Genomic DNA, 19,683 nt, shown 5'->3' on the forward strand with positions numbered 1-19,683 from the left:
ATGCCCTGCTAGTCTCAGCCCAGGCTTCTGCGCCTGCAGGGGGTGCCAGGCAGCGTTCCCTGCAGTGCTGGGGGCCCTGCCATGGGGAGGGTCCGGTAGAGGAGGCGCATGTGTGTGTGTGTGTGTGTACCAGGCCCTTGAGGCCGCAGGAGGCGGAGCTGGCCGCTCTCTGTGAGGGCAGCAGTTCCTCTTGGCCGAAGGGCTGGTCCCCCCCCCCCCGGGAGTGCAGCAGCAGCAGCAGCAGCAGCAGCAGCATGGGCGTGTGAATGAGTCACCACGGATCCAAGGCCACAGGCAGAAACTTCCATGGCACCTGCCATCACCTCGAACTCAGTGCATTTCTCGTGGGGGTGACAACATGTTCACACATTGGGCTGTGAGTCATCAAGCGATGAGCCATGGCCCTGCCGATCTGAAGCTCCCCAAGCTGCCTCCAGCGAGGTTCTTGTTGCTGACGGGGAGTTGGCCCGCCTGATCGGAGGCAGAGCCAAAGGCAGGCGGTTGGTGGGGCAAGGCCTTGGCTAACCGAGGCCTGCTCTCTGGCTCAGACCTCACCGCACCTCCTGCCAGAAGTCGCTTGGCCTGACGAGCCAGGAAGGGGGGCACCGGGGGAGGTGCAGCTGCCTCTGCTTCTCAGCAGCCACTCAGGTTGCTCCTCGCCCATGCACAGCCTCCAGGCTGGCCATTCATCAGGTCGAGCTGAGCGGTTAGCTGCACAGCTCTACCCAGCGACCGGCCAGCCTGCCTAAAAGCACGGCTCGCCTTAATGCTGGGCTGGGAAGGAAGAGCGAGGAGCAGACGGAGCTCTGGGGAGGAGAGGCCGCCGTGCCCCCCTTGGCGCCCCTGCCCCCCAAGCCACTCTAGCCTCATGGGCTCTGTGCCAGCCTGGCTTCCTGCGCTATGTCCACAGTTGCCCTGTGCAAGCATGGAGCGGAGTATCTCCCCCTCCCCCTCCCGCTAGCTAGCAAAGCCAGAACAGATTGCACAAGAAACCCCAGAACACATCTGTGCAAACCCCCTACAAAGAATAAGCCTGCAGAAGACAGGATAAATCATGCAAAAATAAAAGGGTTCGATTTACATAATTTATTCAGATCACATGATGTAGGTTGCCTTGGTACAGGATTCAGCAGGAGCAGGTGTGGGGCGGCGGGGGGGGGGGGGACGGAAGGGAGGGATGAGTGCGGAGTTCCCAGTCTGGCTCACAGGCCGAGTCCTAGGGGAAAAGGCAACCCAAAGATTGTGGGGACTCGAGGACCAAAGCTGTGTGCCTCTGAAGAACTTGCCCCATGCACTGGGGGTGGGGCAGCAGTTGCTCCTTGGCTGTCCCGGTGCATGTTGCTTGTTCTGTGGGCCAAGATGGACCTACCTGTTCTGATGAGTTACCTGGGAAATGATGATGGCTTCCTATCCTGCACGGGGCTCAGGCTGGTCCCTCCCACTGCCTCTGGCAGCCCCATGCCTTTGCTCTGGGAGGGGGCGAGAGGGGGCTTCCGCCAGGCAAGCCTGGTCGTCTTTGGGCCCGAGAGGCTGGCACAGTCCTTCCCCATCCTGGGCCTTGAGGTCTCCCCTGCAGAGAAGAGGCACCTCTAGGGCAGAGGGAGCGGGAGCAGGAATGGCACCCAAGAGGGACGGAGCCCCACATCTGGAGGGAAAGGAATGCCACCCCTGCGCTATGGCACATCTAGGCTAACCGGCTGGTGGGAGGATGAATGAACCACATGTAACTCAGGGGGATGTCACCAAATCAGGACCAGCTGCCCCCTGGCCTCTCCACTCCTGTGGGGACTGGAGTGGGGGGGGGGCAGAAGAGAGGAGGAGTGGGGAACAAGGGCAGGCACGCTTGCCTGCACCCCCCTGCCCCGACCCTCTGAGCAGTGTCCCCTTTAAGAGGGAATCCCAGATGTTGTCGACTACAGCTCCCAGAATCCCTTGCTGCAGTGCGCTTTGGCTGAGGATGCTGGGAGTTGTAGTTAAGAGCATCTGGGATTTCCTGTTAAGAAGGAACACTGCCTCTGAGTCAGGGTGGCCAACCCAAGAGTTTCCAAGTGTTGCTGGACTACCGTGCCCATCGTCCTCAGCCACAGTGGCAAAGCTACTTTGTCAGGAGGCCTAAATCTGCACGGCATGCTCCGAATCCCGCTCCTGAACAGGGCAACTGTGGACACATGTAGCATGGAGCCCAAGAGGGAGTGATGGGAGTTGTAGTCCCACAGCTGGAGAGCCTCAGGTTGGCTCCCCTCGTCTAGGTAATGGCCAGCTTTGCCCAGGGAGCCTTTGCTGGGGCCGAGGAAGGAGGATGCCAGCCAGGGCCGTAGCTAGGGGAGAGGGGGCGCGTGTTCATCCCTCTCTCTGGCGGCCCCCCAGAGTGAGGGAGACAATGGAGAAAATAGGGATGGATGGAGCTGGAGGGCCCTCAGGGGCTGGGGGCCCGTGTTCTTTGAACCTTTTCGCTCAATTATAGCTACGCCCCTGATGCCAGCCCTTTCGGTGGGGTCTCAAGGCTGCAGCCGCCTGTCCTGCTGAGCGGCCCTGGATGGGCCGGCCTGTGCTCAGGCCTCAGCAGCCCCCTCCTTAGGGTCAAGAGGGACCCTCCTCCGCCCCTGTGGCTAGCAGGCCATCTGGGGCCTCTGGCTTGGGACTAGGGCCCTGGCCCTGCTCTCTGCTCAGGCTCCCGCCACGCCTGCAGTCTGAAAACAGGGTTAGGAAGACTCCGCCGAAGGCCACCTCTGAGCTGCCTTTAAACCAGCCACCACCCCCAATGCATGGCCACTTCACCACGTGGGCCCACGGATGGAAGAGGTTCCTTTGCGGGTCCCCGTGGTTGGCCTCTGTGGGGAAGAGGATGCTGGGCGAAACGGTCCTTTGGTCTGCTTGTTTGTGTTCTCAGGATACCCACGACCGGAGACTCCATATCCAGAGGCAGCCTACCTCCCAAGGCCAAGTGCTAGAATCCAAGAGAGCAAGACTTGGCCCTTTGTGTCCTGCTCAAGGGCTTGCAGGAGGCATCTGATGGGCCACTCTGGGAAGCGGGAGGCTGGGCGAGAGAGAACGCTGGTCTGAGCTAGAACAGCTTTTATGTCCTCAATGGCCACGACAATCGGGAATGGAGCCTCCATTTTCAGAGGTAGTATACCACTGCAGGCTATCACTTCATGCCCTGCTTGTGTGCTGCCCAGAGAAACCCAATTAGCCAAGGTAGGGGGAGTGGATGCTGGGTTGGAGCCCTGCCCTCTTCCTGTGGAGAGGAGAGCTGGTCTGGTGGGAGCAAGCAGGACTTGTCTCCTTAGCTAAGCAGGGTCCACCCTGGTTGCATATGAATGGGAGACTAGAAGTGTGAGCACTATAAGATCTTCCCCTCAGGGGTTAGAGCTGCTCTGAGAAGAGCAGAAGATTCCTTCCCTGGCAGCATCTCCAAGACTGAGCTGAGGGAGACTCCTGCCTGCAACCTTGGAGATGCCACTGCCAGTCTGGGTAGACAATACTGAGCTAGATGGACCAAAGGTCTGACTCAGTATACGGCAGCTTCCTATGTTCCCACTCCCATTGTACCCAGCAGGGTTTTTCCTATGCTCTTGACTGTGCTGACCCCCCTCTCAACTGGCCCCTGGGGGAGACGGGCTGCTTGGCGGGAGGGGCCCCGAGGCTGGCCCCTTGTAGGCAGCTCAGGGGCCCTTAACTCTCTTCTCCCTGGGGGGCTGCCTTGCTGGAGGCGGGAGTGTGGGCCTTCTCGCCCAGAAAGTGCACACGGAGTACGCCGCCTTGCCTTGGTGGAGGAAATGGAAATGGGAGCCCACAGAAACAACATCACAGCAGTCCTATTCAGACAGCATGCTGTATGAGTGTACAGATGCCGGTACACCTGTACATGTTTTCATGGGAATGACTGTACCTGTGTTCATTTCAAAGGTGAACTTGGGTTCAGCCCCCCCTCAGATGTAGGATACAGGCAGGAAGTGGACTGCTGTGCCTGCTGTGTCCAGCGTAATAACCGTTATCTGTGTGCAGATCTGCCTGTGTGTACACGGTACACTCATTGCCCGAGTCTTCTTCAACATAATGTCTGAATAGGGCTAGTGGGATCATCCTCTCCTGTGTCCTTCTGGAGAAAGAGAGATGGGGGAAGAGAGGAAAGGGGGAGTCACGACCCAGAGCAGTTGTCTTGCAGGGCTCCAGATCTGTCACCCCAGCAGTTGCAAAGATGGCTTTTCTTTCGGAGGCTGTGGCTAGTCCATGACCCTGCCCCTTGGCTCCCTTGATGGCCTGGTTTCCAAGGTGCCTCTCCATGAGGCTAGAGGTTGACAAGGACTACCACCAGCAAGGAGATGGAAGGATGCAGCATCTCACAGTGCAGGCGCCTGGTCCCCGCTCAGAAATGGAAAGGCGGCCGCTGTGATGCAGGTGTTAGCTCCTCTTGTGGCCAGTGGCAAACCAGAATCGCAATGCTCCGAGATGGGCCTACTGGCCAGCCAGACCCTAGAATGCGGATGCTCTCCCGGGGCCTGTCTGAAGCCGGCTATCCCCTGTGATGCAGAAGCTTGGCTTTTTTTGGCAGATGATGAGAAGGCTGATGGAGGCTTGACGTTTTCTCTTAGCTAAGCGGAAGCCGGGATGCTGTGGGAATATCTGACGCAGCCCCCTTTCGGCCAGTCAGAGGGCAGGGAGCGAGGCGGGCGGGCGGGTGGGGGGAGCCTGGATGCTGAGCTCTCGTTTGGTTAACCAGAAAAGTACAACACTGGTGCTTTAAAGGTCTTGGTAAAAAGCGGTGGTCTTAACCCAGCAGACTCAGGCCCGCCGCCTTGTGGGCATGGACAGCATGTGGGGGGAGATGTGCAGATGCCAGAGGCCCACGGCCCCAAGAGCCGTCCACTTTCCCCTCTGTCTGGAGCTCCTCCTGGTGGGGCTCTAGTCCACGGACAGAGCTCCCTTGGGTGCTCCAGCAATCAAGTGGCCCCTGGATGCCCCGGTCAAGGTGGCAAGCTGGAGGGGGAGCAGAGAGCAGTGGGCCCTCCCCTCTCCTTGGCCAAGGCGGCCAGCCATCAGTGTGCCAGCCATCCCCCTGCCAGCAGGCAACCCTCCTATGCCAAGGGCTTGAGGTGGATGGCAGGGCTGTTGGGGCGCGCAGAGAGGATGTAGATGGTGCTCTCCCGCAGGAACGTTGGCCAGTCGACTGTCCGGCTGAGGAGAAGAGAGGGAGGCAACCGGTCAGCAAGATGGTGCCCCTGACGACTCAGGCCTGAGAGCCAGGGCTTTGGCAGAGCGGGGCGGGCAGATGCACACAAAGCAGCCCCAGAAGCCAAAGCGGGGGAGCCCCTGGGTGGGGGAGGCCCAGGCCCTGTGCACCCCACAGAGCCGGGAGCAGGATTGCCCCCATGGCCCCACTGGCCCCGGTTTTCCTTCCAAGCTCTGAACGGAGCCTCCACGGATACGTTTGGAGCTCTGGGTAAACAGGTTCTTGTTCACACAGGCATCCTGACCTTCCTCCATCCAGCTCAGGGGGGTTCCGTGGTGACAGACAGCCCCACTTTATCCTTACAACAACCCTGTGAGGTGAGCTAGGCTGAGAGCTAATGACTGGCCCAGGCAGGGGGCTGGAGATGGGGAGATGGGCCGGCAGGTGCAATCTAGGGATCTGCATGGACTGCAGTTTGAACACTTTTGGGGAAATTCGAATGGGAATGTTAAAAAAGGAGAGCAGGTCCTTACTTGTACTCTGCCTTCCTGCTGGGGTGGCATATCTTCCAATAACTCCCAGAGCGGCACCAGGATGCACATGGCAACCCTAACCCTAACCCAACACCATGCTGACCATGCAAATGGCACCCACGCACGTGTGGACACCATGGCATCATGCCATGGTTATTGGGAGTTATGCCACCCCAGCAGGAAAGCAGAGCACAGGTAAGGATATGCTCTCCTTTTTCCTTAACATTCCCGTTCAAATTTCCCCAAAAGTGCTAGAACCATTGTAGAACTGGAAAAGGTGCAGACAAGGAAAATCCAAGATGATCAGGGGCCTGGAGCACCTTCCTAATGAGGCAAGGTGACCACACCTGGAGTTCTTTAGTTTAGAAAAAAAGATGACTGAGGAGAGACATGATAGAGGTCTATACAATCATGCATGGTGTGGAGAAACTGAAGGCTGGGAAATTTAGGACTGACAAAAGGAAGTCCTTTTCCCACACAGTGCAGAACTAAACTATGGAACTCTCTGCCATGGGATGTGGTGATGGCCACTAGCTTGGATGGCTTTAAAAGGGGCTCAGACAAATCCATGGAGGACAGGCCTATCGATGGCTACTAGTCTTGATGGCTACCTCCAGGCTAAGAGGTGAGATGCCGCTGAATACCAGCTGTGCAGGGGAGCAGCAGCAGCAGGAGAGAGGGCAGGCCCTGACGTCTTGCCTGTGGGCTGCTTCCCAGAGGCGGCATCTGGTGGGCCATTGTGTGAAACAGGATGCTGGACTAGATGCGCCGCCTTGGGCCTGACCCAGCAGGGCTCTTCTGATGTTCAGATACGGCCTGTGACCATTAGGGACCTTGCCTGTCATGACTGACTGCAACTGTATGCCATCTTTCCTCCAAGGAGCTCAGGGTACTATGCACGGTTCTGCCTCCCCGCCCCTTTAGCCCCACAACCACCATGTGAGGTGTGTGAGACTGAGACTGATCCAAGGGAGCTTCAGCTGGGTCTCCGGGTCCACCCCCTTGACCACTGCCCCATGCTGCCTCTCGGACTTTGCCTCCCATCTGTCCTTTGACTGCATCTCCTGTCCTCCTCTCAGTTGCCGCCTAGCCCTCTCCTCTTGCCCTGCTCCCCTACATGGTGCCAGCCAGCCCCTGGCTTCTCCCCACCCTTATTTGGGTCAGGGGGAGAGCCAAAGAGCTGTCTGGGGGCGAGCTTGGCCCCGATGGGCCCTGCCTGACTCTTGCTGCCCCTCAGCTTATGGCGGGTTTGGAAGGAACAGCAGGGGTGGGGGAGAGAGAGGGGTGCCCCCTTGCTCTTCTGCCGATCTGCTCCAGGCCAGAGTGACAGTGAGTGGGCAGGCCTGTGGGGCCAAACAGTGATGGAAATGCCAAGCAGATGGCAGCAGGCAGTGTGGGGCGGCACTGTGCCCATCTCGCTCGGAGCCCGCCCTGGCTTCGCGTGGCTCATGTGCTCCTCCAGCTCGAAGGGGGCCGCATTTCTACACCCCGCCCACCACTCCCCAGCTGGAGGGGAGATACCAGCTCCCCGCCTGGCAAGATGCGGCCTGCCTTGGATGACTGCCAACGGTTGCTGTGGAAACCCAGGAGCGCCTAATGAGGAGGAGCGCTCGCTCGTTCTCAGCACCAGCACATCTCCCCAGCACTGGGAGCGCCAGGAGTGACGGGACGGCTGTGGAAACTGAGGCAGGAGTGGGTGAGGGGGGACCTGAGTGTCCACAGAGAGTCTTCCGAAGAGCGGAGGAGAGAACCATCCTCCATGGGACCCCGACATTCAGAATAATCACATGGTACAAACCTGTTGAGGCACTTCAGAGTGGGGGGGGGCAGGCCACACCGCTGAATGCCCCTCCCCAGGAAAGAAAGTCCTCCCTGCACTCAGAAAAGCAGCACAGGAGGGAGGACGCGTCTATCGGTGTAGTGTGTGGTGATCTCCTTCTCTCATTGATTCCTGCCCAAGGAGGCTTGCATAGAATTCTGGCCAAGCAGAAAGGACAAGGAGGGGCAAGTTGGGGGTGTGTGTGAGTAGCACTGAATGTCACAGAAGGGATCGACTCTCACAAGCTAGAAAAGGAAGACCAGAGTCCTCCGCAGAAACCCTGGGGGTGACAATACAAGGCCTGGACGGGAACGTGCTCCTGGGGACGTGCTATCGCCCTCCGGATCAAAATGCTGACAGTGACTGGGAGTTGCAGCAGGAAATCAGGGAGGGCGTCAAGGAGAGTGAGAGCTGTAATCATGGGTGACTTCAATTACCCACACATGGGTAAATTACCCTGACTGGGTAAATTCACAGTCCGGTCAGGACGAAGAGGTCAGATTTCTAGATACGCTGAATGACTGTGTCCTAGAACAGTTGGCCGCAGAACCAACCGGAGAGAAGTCCATGCTAGGGATCATTAGGAATGGGATTGAAAATAAAACTGCTAATATTATAATGCTCTTATACAAAACGATGGTTTTGTATAGCTTGTGGAATTCTTTGCCATGAGATGTGGTGACAGCCAACAACCTGGATGGCTTTAAGAGGGGTTTGGATGACTTCATGGAGGAGAGCTCTATCATGGGCTACTAGTTGGAGGGCTAAAGGCCACCTCCAGCCTCAAAGGCAGGATGACTCTGAGTCCCAGTTGCAGGGGAGTCACAGCAAGAGAGAGGGCCTGCCCCTTTCAGCTCCTGTCTGTAGGCTTCCAGCAGCATCTGGTGGGCCACTGTGTGAAACAGGATGCTGGACTAGATGGGCCTCCTTGGGCCTGATCCAGCAGGGCTGTTCTTATGTTCTTCAGATGATCTTGGACTTAATCCTGAGTGGTGCCCAGGACCTGGTGTGTGATGTCAGGGTCATCTACCCTTTAGGGAATAGTGACCATGGTGCGATCAAATTCAGCATACATGCAGGGAAAGAATCAGCAAGGAAGTCTAACACAGACACTTTGAATTTCAGAAGAGGAAACTTCTCCAAAATGAGATATATGGTGAAAAGAAAACTGAAAGGGAAAATCAGGAGAGACACTTCGCTCCAGAATGCATGGAGTTTATTTAAAACCACAAGAATAGAAGTGCAGTTAGAATGTATATCAAAAAGGAGAGAAGGTACCACCAAAACCGGGAGGATGCCAGCATGGCTAAAAGGTAAAGTCAAGGAAGCCATAAAAGGGAAGAAGACTTCCTTCCGAAATTGGAAGGCCTGCCCAAATGAAGAGAACAGAAAGGAACACAAACTCTGGCAAAAGCAGAGCAAGGAGACTATAGGGGAGGCAATTTAGATAAAAGCATCAAGGGGGATAACAAAACCACTTTAAATACATCAGAAGCAGGAAATCTGCCAGGGAGGTGGTTGGACTGTTTGATAATGAGGGAATGAACGGAAGATATGGAGATTGCAGAGAAGCTAAACAGAGGCGTATCTAGGGAAAATAGCACCTAGGGCAAGCACTGAAATTCCGCCCCTTGTCTAAACATCTGACACCCATCTTTCAGATAACTTTACCATAATATCAGCTCAAAAATACAAGTCAAGCTTGTTCATCTTTTAACATTTCAAAAACTATTTAGCAGTGGATGTAGGCAGACCAAAAAATGCTGGAAAACTACAAATTTCAGTATGCTGGGGCTCATGAAGTACCCAAAGACTATGTGGAGGTGTACTTGGAAAACTAAACAGAAGTGCCTGTCTAATTCTCTACTATGCATTGTAGCATCACCATTACATAAGTTTTAAAAATAAATGGTGAATTTGGCTTTTCCCAGATACTATGAAAATAATTAAAGGATATGCAGAGTAAACTGTGCCACTGCTTGGAATATATTCTAGTATTTCAGAAAGACAAAATGAGAGAAAGAGAGCAAGAAACTCCCAGTGTGGCTTAATACTAAGGATTTCACACTGATTCAAAGACAAACTCGCCATTAATAGCCATATTAGCAAGACATCACATTTAACTCACTTATCACAAGAAGCAAAATAAGAGCAAATGAATACAATCCTAGCTCATAAGCTTCAGCTCAGTATTCACAAGCCCTGATTCTCTGTATATTGTGCCAAACTAAATATGTGTACAGTGACTTATATTATATTATTTTTTTAATTTTTTTTTAACCTGTAGCTCCTTCGGGGTGCTTCCTAAAGGCCATGTGTGGGGAGTCTGCAAAGGTTTCCGCTCTCCCCACTGGCCTCTAGGGCCTCACAGGGACCATTTGAGCATGTGCGGTGGCCATTTTAAAAAAATTTTTTTAAATGGCCACCGAAAACAAAATGGCCACCGCACATGCTCAAATGGCCTCTGCGAGGCCTGGCATGGCCTAGGGACACACAGAGGCCATTTGAGCATGCACGGTGGCCATTTTGTTTTCAGCGGCCATCATATATATATATATAGATAGATAGATAGATAGATAGATAGATAGTGCCCCCCTTCAAGTGGCACCAGGGGCACGTTCCCTGCCTGCCCTACCCTAGATACGCCCCTGAAGCTAAATGAGTTTTTTGTGTCTGTCTTCACAGCAGAGGATACTGTGCACATACCTGTTCCTGAACTGAGTGCCTCAGGGATAGAGGCTAAAGAACTGAGTCAGATTGAGGTGACAAGAGATTATGTTCTAAACTGTCTGAAAAAATTAAAAATTAACAAATCACCAGAGCCAGATGGCATTCACCCAAGAGCCCTTATAGAACTCAGATGTTAAATTGCCAGCCTCCTTGCAAAAACATATAACTTATCTCTACAATCAGGCTTTGTACTGGAGAACTGGAAGGTAGCCAATGTAACACAGATTTTCAAAAAGGGATCGGTGGCAGGGTGGGTGGGTGGTGGATCCAGGAAATGACAGGCCCGTTAGCTTAACATCTGTTCCAGGCAAGTTGATGGAAAGCATCCTCAAGGATAAAATTGTTAAGCATATACAGAACAGGCCCTGCTGAGAGAGAACCAGCAGGGCTTCTGCAAAGGGAAATCTTGCCTCACCAGCCTACTGGAGTTCTTTGAGAGGGTCAACAGGTGTGTGGATAAGGGTGATCCAGTTGACAAAGTAGACTATACCTGAACTTCCAAAAAGCTTTCGACAGAGTTCCTCATCAAAGACTCTTGAGAAAACTTAGCAGTCATGGGATAAGGGGACAAGTACATTTGTGGATTGGTAACTGGTTGAAGAACAGGAAACAGAGGGCAGGTATAAATGGAGAATTTTCACAATGGAGGTAGGTAAGTGGGGTCCCCCAGGGATCTGTACTGGGACCAGTGCTTTTTAATTGATTCATAAATGGCCTAGAAGTAGGGGTAAGTAGCAAGGTGGCCAAATCTGCAGATGACACCAAACTATTTCGGGTAGTGAAATCCACAACAGATTGTGTGGAGCTGCAAAATGACCTCTCCAAACTGGGGGAGTGGGCCACTATGTGAAACAGGATGCTGGACTAGATTGGCCTTGGGCCTGATCCAGCAGGGCTGCTCTTATGTTCCTAAGCACTTTCTTTGATGTGGCAGATCTTCCACATGGAGATCTTGACACCGCCCCACCCCCACCCCCACCGCCCCAAAAGTCAGTCCCAGCAGGACTTTGACACATGGTTGGTCCAAATTTGCAGATTCCCTCTTAGAGCAAAGCTGGAAGCAGGCTGGGTCAGGGGGAGCCCCCCCACCCCGGCCCCTCCAGGGCACTTCCCTGCTCACCTGGACTCCCCCAACTCCTCCGTGCACAACAGGACCTTCTCCTGGCTTTTGCTGCTGGTGCTGCTGGCCGGGCTGCTTTCCGACATGGGGCCCACATGGCTGATGCTGTGAGGGAGCAACAGGCACCCCAGCAGGATTAGATCACGGGCATGGCACTTGGTAGGCGCCTAGATCTCTGCTGTGTCACCATTTGCACACACACAGACAGCGCTGTGCCCCACGGCTTCTGTGTCTTCTGTCAGGCTGCATCTCCCAGACTGGGACGCTGAACTGTCTGGCCTCCCCTCCCAAGGAAGCAGAACTTGCAGAAGATGCCCCCCCCGCCCCCACACCCATGGAGTCATGCTGGGCAGGATGTCCAAGCCCTGGAGCAGGAGGAGGAGGAAGGCCTGAAAGCTTCCCGGGGGTCTCGGGGCCAGCAAGGCAGCCAGCCTTTGCCACACAGGCAAGAAATGGGGGCGTGGGGGTGGCCTACCTGACATTGCAGGAGGGGGCCTCCTTGTGCCGCTTCCGGAACCACGTGTGCTGGGCCTGCCGACACCCGGCCTCGCTGATGAGCCCGTCCCCATGCTGGTCCAGCGCGAGGAAGGCCTCCCGGGCCCGTTCCCTCTCCTTGCCTGTCAGCAGGCGCAGCAGGGAGTTCTGCGGGGGAAAGTGGCGGTGGGGGGCGGGCGATGTTGCTGGACTGCCAGGAGCCCACCAGAGGCAGGGCTGTCCATAGAGAGCCCAGGCTGCAGGGCCTGGGGCCACTCAGCCCGTGCAGGGCCCCCTCCCAGCTGACTTTGGGGTGGGCCGCTGGGGTGGTCACCCTGCTTGCCCTGCCCTAGGAACAGCCCTGACCAGCCACTGCCAGGGAAAGGGTGGCTTGCTCTGGACAGGCGCCTGCTGCTCTTGGTCCCCTGCCAAGTCCAGGGCCCCCGCCACCCCAGCTTGCAGGCCAGCCGAGGGGGCCCCTTAGCAGGCCCCTGCTCTGATTGACAGACGCCAGGAGGAGGAGGAGGAGGGGAGCTTGCTCTCAAGGCAGCCCCCCCTCCTCCTGGCCAGTGAGAGGCTGCCGCTGCCGCTGCTGCCTCCGGAGGTGGAGGTACCTGCGTGCGTGTTTCCTGCAGCAGCAGCAGGGACTCGTGGTTGAGGAAGTCTGCCCACTCGAGGAGGCCCTTCTTCTCGGGGTCCAGGGCGGCAAACTGCAAGGCGAGCTGCTCCTCCTCCTCCGGCTCCTCCTCCCTGCCGGGCTGCTGCTTCTCGGGCTGCCGCCGCCTCCTCCTCCTGGCCAGGCGCTTGTAGCTCAGGAAGGCATCCAGGCACAGCTGACTCTCTGGGGTGCCAGCAAGCAGGCAGCGCTGAGCTGAGCGCAGGCCAGGAGGGCCCCCTCGCCCCACCCAGAGCAGCTCCAGCAGCCAAGGGAGCCCCGCCGCCTGCCCCCCTCCCGGCCCTTCAGCCTGGGGCCTGCTGTGGCAAAGCCACCCCACGGAAGCCTGCCAGCTGAGCCAGCTCGCCCACCGCCTGCCCAGGCCCAGCACGGGGCCCCTCGCCCCCACTCCCCGTCCCTCTGTGGAAAGGGGCCCAGAGCGGGGCTCCCTCCTCTCCCGGGAGTTGTGGGAGAGACTCTTGAGGACTGTGCTCAGGCATCCACCTGGGGAGAAGCGGATGCACGGAGCGGGGAGAGGGATGCCCCCCCACCTCCCGGCTGCATTTTCTCGCACCTGTGAAGAGAGCTTCCACACACCTGCTCTGTTCCTAGCTTTGGGTGGATGCATGGAGGGCAGCGGGCTGGGGGTGGGCTGCTGGGGCAGACCTGTCTGTGACCCCCCTCGCCACGCATGGGGAGACCTGTCCTGGCGGGCAGAGAGACGTGCCTCCTCTCCAGGGCCAGGGAGGCTTACCGGGGGCGACCTTGTGCTGCTGGAAGGATTCTGAGAGGCTCTTCATCTCTTCCTCTGTGAGGAGCAGGTTGAGGTTGTCCTGGGGGTGGGGGCAGCAAGAGGGAAAGAATAGCCGGGGTGAGCGAGCGGCTGGCAGGCCCCCCAAGTCCCCACACAGCCAAGCAAGGAGGGACTCTGCAGACACCCACAATAACTTACGCCCCTGAAAAGCAGTAGCATTCGGGTTCCAACCGTGGCTTATTTTCTAAGGTACATGTGAAACAAACGCCATCTTGAGAAGTGTTGATTTGGCATGTGGGAGGCTGGGATGCTAACTTGTCAAAAAAGGCAACCCATCACACACTCCCAAGACAGCAGAAAGGGAGGCTTGTGCCATCACAGCTTGCACAAGCCTCACAGACTCACAAGCCTCCTCCCCCCCCCCCCCGCCAAAGGCGACAGCGCCAATGCCCATTGGCACATGAAGAGCCTTGCTTGGGCTGCCTCCAAGTCCTCCGACCCCTGCCTCCTGTTTCCGACAGGGGTCAGCTGGAGACTGCTGGGAAGCAGGGCAGGTGGGAGGCAGCAGCTCAGTGTCCTTGCTCCCTACCAACTGGTATGCAGAGCAAGACTGCTTCTGAACAGGGAGGCTCCACTTAGCAGCCTTGGAGCTGCCTCCACCTTCCCCAGAGGGGTGCGCTGGGTGGCCAGGCCTGGCCTCAGGCACACCCCCCCCCGGGCAAGGATCTCTCTCCCCCCACCCCACTCGGCACAATGGCAGCCCCCACGCCTTACGCAATAATAGCAGCTCCAGCCGGTCTCGGTGTGGGCGGCCTCGAGGGCCTCCGTGGCTCTCTCGTGGGGCAGGAAGCCCATGCGGCGCAGGCAGCCGTCGTGGTAGACCCGGGTGCACACCCGGCAGGGGAAGAGGCTCTCTGCCGTCCAGACCTCACACACTTCGCACATCTCCTCGTTGGCTACCTGGAAGAGGAGAAGCAGAGCTAGAGGCCAAGGGGGTGGGGTGGGAGCCTGCCAGAGGTTGGCCCTGCCGGACCCCCCCCCACCCCGTCCTTCCTCCTCCTCCTCTGGCCCTCCTCGGCGGGAGTGTGAGGCTGGCATCATCCGCCCCAGGAGGAGGGCTTTCTTGGCCCTGAGCAGCAGAGCAGGAGGGGCGGGGAGCAGAGAGTGCAGCAGCAGGACCACAGGGCTGGCTTCCAAAGTAGGGCCATGGCCCCACCAGGCAGACTTAGGCAAGCCTCTTTCTCTCTGCTTCAGCCAGGGGCGTAGCAAGGTTGGAGCGGGCCCAGAGACAAGATTTTAAAATGGGCCCCACCCCTCACTGAAGCTCAGCTCATATATCTGTATCTGTATCTGTATCTGTATCTATATCTGTATCTCTCTATCCTATGTGCCACAAGAGAACAGCATCCTACCCTATTTTTAAAACGGTTTTGTCAATTGTGGACGATGCAAGTCATTGAATGGTACTAGAGAAAGAGATGCTGTTCTGGGAGCTCCAGGTCTTCACACTCCCATCAGTTTTGGAGGATGAATCCAACGGAAGGAAGCCCGGGCAGGTGCGCGGCTGGGGGAGTCAGTCATGTGACTTGCCTCTGCCCCCCTCCAAGGCCGTGGGCTCCCAGACAACTGTCTCCCCTTGCCCTATGATAGTTACGCCCCTGGCTTCAGCTCTCAGCCTGCAATGGAAGGAGACTATTGACTACCTAGCAACTTGTCCTAATGAGCCGGGGGGTGCCATAGGAGGCCGCTTGGGTTGCTCCTCTCTTTCCTACCCTGCTGCCTGCAGGCTGGCCATTCATCAGGTAGAGCTGGGCAGTCAGGTAGAGTTATGCTCTTTATGGAACCCACTGCCACATGATATGTGGATGGCCGCTGGCTTTAAATGGGAATGAGACAAATTCAAGGGGAGGGCGGAGAAGGAGGAAAGGTGTGTCTCACCAGCCATTAGTCATGATGGCTAAGTGGAACCTCCATGTTCAGAGGTGGTATACCTGCAACTGCCAGTTTAAAAAGCTGGCTGTAGAGAAAAGCTCCATGTCCTTCTTACGTTGTGGAGAACTGACATTCTTCTCTGCAGCACCCCTCCCTTCTGCTTCCTTCTCTCTCCGGACTGTTGTGCCACCTCCGTCATCAGGTCCTTCTATGGCCCACGCTGGTCACTAGGCACCCAGGGATCATGAGGGGGCCCTCTGGGGCCAGCAGCTGTCCCACCTGGGGTGCTGCTGCCTCTGGAGCTGCAGCAGCCCGTCTGGCCCTGGGTTTGGGGCCAGCAGCCCACTGGTCGCTTCCCAGCATGGGGGGCAAGCCCGCAGCTTGGGCTGGGCTGGCTCGGAGGCCCCAAAGAGGCCCCAGGAGGTTTTGCTACGAGGGCTGGGGAGCCCAGAGAGACCTGGAGCGCCCCCCCCCCGCGCGCGCCCCTTGCCTGGCTGCTCGCAGGGCCTCCTCGACCCGCCCGCAGCGCCGCCCCGCCTACCTGCTCCCTCGGCTCCAGGCTGACCCCGCAGGGCTGGTCATCGTCCTGCCCCCGCGTGGGGCGGGCAAAGGCCGGGGGCGTGAAGCAGCTGGCCCGGTTGAACTCCTCCGGCTCCACGCCGCGCCCGTCGCGCAGCCTCTCCCAGGCGGCCCGCCGGGCACTGCTGCTCTCTTGGCGGGAGGAGGCTCCTGCCGCCTCCGCCGCCGCCGCCTCCTCGCGGAGCTCCTGCACCGTCTCCTCCACAGTCCCCCGCCGGCTGGCAGCTGCCTCGGAGTGGCGCTTGGCGGCGGGCCGCTCCCGGAGCCCGTCCTTGAAGGCTGACACGGCCAGGCTGACCTTCTGCACTTGCTCCACCGTCTGCCGCCGGGACATCAGCACCCCCATGGCTCTGCCGGGGAAGGGAGCGGAGGAGGCTCTGAACGGCAGCCCGGGCGGGCTAGCTCTGGGGCCGGAGGCAGCTGCTGCCCCCCCCCCCCCGGCACATTCCCGCCCCAGGAACCAACCCGGCGGCGTCCCGGAGCGAAGCAGGAGCTGCCACTCGGGACACGCAGACTTGGGCCTCACTGCGCACTCCAAGTTAAGTTGTCCCCCCCAACCAAGCACAAATAGTGGGGGCTTTTTAAAAAACCCTGGCTATAAATCGGGCTGCACTCTGACGCGCCGTGAAACACCCGAACTGTGTCCGTGGACTGCTCCCTGACAGCTCACAGGGACTTGGGGGTAAATCTGGCCGATCTGTGAACGCACCCCCTCCCCCCATTCCGGAGGAGATGCGCGAGTAGTTAAGGGGCTTTAAAAGCCGGCCCCTTGTGAAAAGGCTCCGGGAGGGAGAAAAGGGAAGGCTCGGTGAGTGCTGCGCGGTGCTTCTCTCCTCTCACCCTCAAAGTGGCCACGCCAGAGTAGAGAGGCTTGGGACTAGTTGTGGACTGCTGCAGCCCAGGGCCATTAGGAGGCGATAGAAGCTCAACCTGATTTATGATTAATAGAATGTCCCTGAAGACTTTTTTATGCGCTGCCACCTCAAAATCCACCGCAAGCCTCTGTATTTAGCACACTGAAATGGGTTTGCAATTAGCTTAGCGTAAGCATCGGCAGCCACCGCAGCGGGGAAGCAACCTCTATCGGGCAGCAGCGACCTAGGAAGGTGTTGAAAGGCATCATCTCATACTGCGCAGGAGGAAGGCAATGGTCAACCCCTCCTGTATTCTACCAAAGACAACCACAGGGCTCTGTGGGTGCCAGGAGTCGACACCAACTCGACAGCACAACCTTTCCTTTTCCCTTTAAGCATCCACTGAGGTTTGCTCATCTTGCTTTATGCTACAAAACTGTAGGGTGTTTATGCTGGCTTGTTAGGATGACGTTCTTCACCAGAACGTATTTGGCTTGCTTCACAACTTCTTGATCCTTACTGGTACTTAGTTTAGCAGATGCTGATCCACATGCACCAAGAAAACCCCTGTCAGGCCCTTTCTTATTAACCCAACTTATACCTAAAGCTGGCTTTTCTTTGAGTCCTAAGAGAGACTCTTTCCTGAATCTTTCTCTCCCCTGATCCCAAACCTGATCTGTTTAACTGTTATTCCAACTGCCCTCTCACTCCTTCTACTGGGACGTTTTGATCAACAGTTCTCTAGATTCCAGACTCTCTAGCGCAGTCAAAACAAAATGTTGGCTCTATAAGAACATAAGAACAGCCCTGCTGGATCAGGCCCAAGGAGGCCCATCTAGCCCAGCATCCTGTTTCGCACAGTGGCCCACCAGATGCCGCTGGAAGCCTCTGACAGGCATTGAGGGCGTGCCCTCTCTCCTGCCATTACTCCCCTGCAACTGGTACCCAGAGGCACCCCGCCCCCGAGGCTGGAGGTGGCCCACAGCCCTCCGACTAGTAGCCATTGATAGACCTCTCCTCCATGAAGGCATCCAAACCCCTCTTAAAGCCATCCAGGTTGTTGGCTGTCACCACATCCTGTGGCAGAGAGTTCCACAAGTGGATCATGCGTTGTGTGAAAAAGTACTTCCGTTTGTTGGTCCTAGACCTCCTGGCAATCAATTTCATGGAGTGACCCCTGGTTCTAGTGTTGTGTGAGAGGGAAAAGAATCTCTCTCTCTCCACTTTCTCCACACCATGCATGACCTTATAGACCTCTATCATGTCTCCCCGCAGTCGTCTTTTTTCTAAACTAAAAAGCCCCAAGTGTTGTAGCCTAGCCTCATAAGGAAGGTGCTCTAGGCCCTTGATCGTCTTGGTTGCCCTCTTCTGCATCTTTTCTAGTTCTACAATCTGCTTCTTAAGATACGGTGACCAGAACTGTATGCAGTACTCCAGATGTGGCTGCACCATTGATTTGTATAAGGGCATTATAATATTAGCCGTTTTATTTCCAGTCCCCTTCCTAATGATCCCTAGCATGGAATTGGCCTTTTTCACAGCAGCCACACATTGAGTTGACACTTTCAATGAGCTGTCCACCACGACCCCAAGATCCCTCTCCTGGTCCGTCACCGACAGCTCGGATCCCATCAGCATATACTTGAAGTTGGGGTTTTTCGTCCCAATTTGCATCACTTTACACTTGCTAACATTGAACTGCATTTGCCATTTTGTCGCCCACTCCCCCAGTTTGGAGAGATCCTTTTGGAGCTGCTCACAATCTGTTTTGGATTTCACTACCCAGAAGAGTTTGGTATCATCTGCAAATTTGGCCACATCGCTGCTTACCCCTACTTCTAGATCATTTATGAATAAATTCAAAAGCACCAGTCCCAGTACAGATCCCTGGGGGACCCCACTTCTTACTTCCCTCCATTGTGAAAACACTCCATTGATCCCTACCCTCTGTTTCCTGTCTTTCAACCAGTTAGCAATCCACACATGTACTTGTCCCCTTATCCCATGACTGCTAAATTTCCTCAGGAGTCTTTGGCTCTATACTTGCCCAAGTGTCACATGGACTTCCAATAGACATTTGTGAGGCACCCAGAACAGCCCACAGAATCTAGACTACAATGACTGCTGGACAAAGATTTTTATTCTGCATGAGTGATTGACAGCTGAACATAGGAAGCTGCCTTCTACCGAGTCAGACCCTTGGTCCATCTAGCTCAGTATTTTCTACACAGACTGGCAGTGGCCTCTCCAAGGTTACAGGCAGGAGTCTCTCTCAGCTCCTATCGCCAAGATCTCCTATCTTGGAAATGCTGCCAGGGAGGGAACTTGGAACCTTCTACATGCAAGCAGGCAGGGGCTCTTCCAAGAGTGGCCCCATCCCCCTGATGGGAATATCTTACAGTGCTCACACATGTAGTCTCCCATTCAAATGAAAACCAGGGCAGACCCTGCTTAGTAAACAGGTCAAATCATGCACAAGACCAGCTCACCTCCCATAGGCCAGTTGCCTGCCCTGGGCAGCAAGTGGGACTTCTTGAGAAGAGAAATTCTTCTCCCTCTCACATAACACTAGAACCAGGGGTCATCCCATGGAATTGATTGCCAGGAAATTTAGGACCAGCAAACGGAGGTACTTTTCCACACAACACATCATCAACTTGTGGAATTTTCTGCCACAAGATGTGGTGACAGCCAACAACCTGGATGGCTGTAAGAGGGGTTTGGATGCCTTCATGGAGGCGAGGTCTATTGACGGCTACTAGTCGGAGGGCTATAGGCCAGGGTTTCTCAACGTGTGGGTCCCCAGATGTTATTGGACTTCAGCTCCCATAATCCCCAGCCCCAGTGGCCTTTGGTTGGGAATTATGGGAGTTGAAGTCCAATTACATCTGGGGACCCACACGTTGAGAATCCCTGCATAGGCCATCTCCAGCCTTCAAGGCAGGATGCCTCTGAGTACCAGTTGCAGGGGAGCAACAGCAGGAGAGAGGGGGCATGCCCTCACCTCTTGCCTGTGGGATTCCCAGAGACATCTGGTGGGCCACTGTGTGAAACAGGATG

General features: G+C 56.3%; 1 protein-coding gene across 3 annotated transcripts in view; it reads right to left on the minus strand.

Annotated features, from left to right (window-relative positions):
- Positions 1-1,071: 1,071 nt before the first annotated feature.
- PHF24 (PHD finger protein 24) overlaps positions 1,072-19,683 on the minus strand; it is a 36,610-nt gene continuing 17,998 nt past the window's right edge. For 2 of the 3 annotated variants that reach the window (XM_053297674.1, XM_053297675.1), the window contains exons 2-8: positions 15,732-16,119; positions 14,033-14,218; positions 13,259-13,337; positions 12,464-12,690; positions 11,851-12,017; positions 11,376-11,480; positions 1,072-5,178 (exon numbers count right to left, since the gene is read on the minus strand). In XM_053297674.1, coding sequence (XP_053153649.1) covers positions 5,079-5,178; positions 11,376-11,480; positions 11,851-12,017; positions 12,464-12,690; positions 13,259-13,337; positions 14,033-14,218; positions 15,732-16,115 — 1,248 coding nt within the window. In that variant the 5' untranslated portion in view covers positions 16,116-16,119 and the 3' untranslated portion in view covers positions 1,072-5,078. Of the gene's footprint in view, positions 5,179-10,025; positions 10,847-11,375; positions 11,481-11,850; positions 12,018-12,463; positions 12,691-13,258; positions 13,338-14,032; positions 14,219-15,731; positions 16,120-19,683 lie in introns of those variants that run through there. The other variant, XM_053297676.1, reaches the window with a different exon arrangement.

The sequence above is a fragment of the Hemicordylus capensis genome, chromosome 2 (assembly GCF_027244095.1).
Source record: "Hemicordylus capensis ecotype Gifberg chromosome 2, rHemCap1.1.pri, whole genome shotgun sequence".
Taxonomy (NCBI): Eukaryota; Metazoa; Chordata; class Lepidosauria; order Squamata; family Cordylidae; genus Hemicordylus; species Hemicordylus capensis.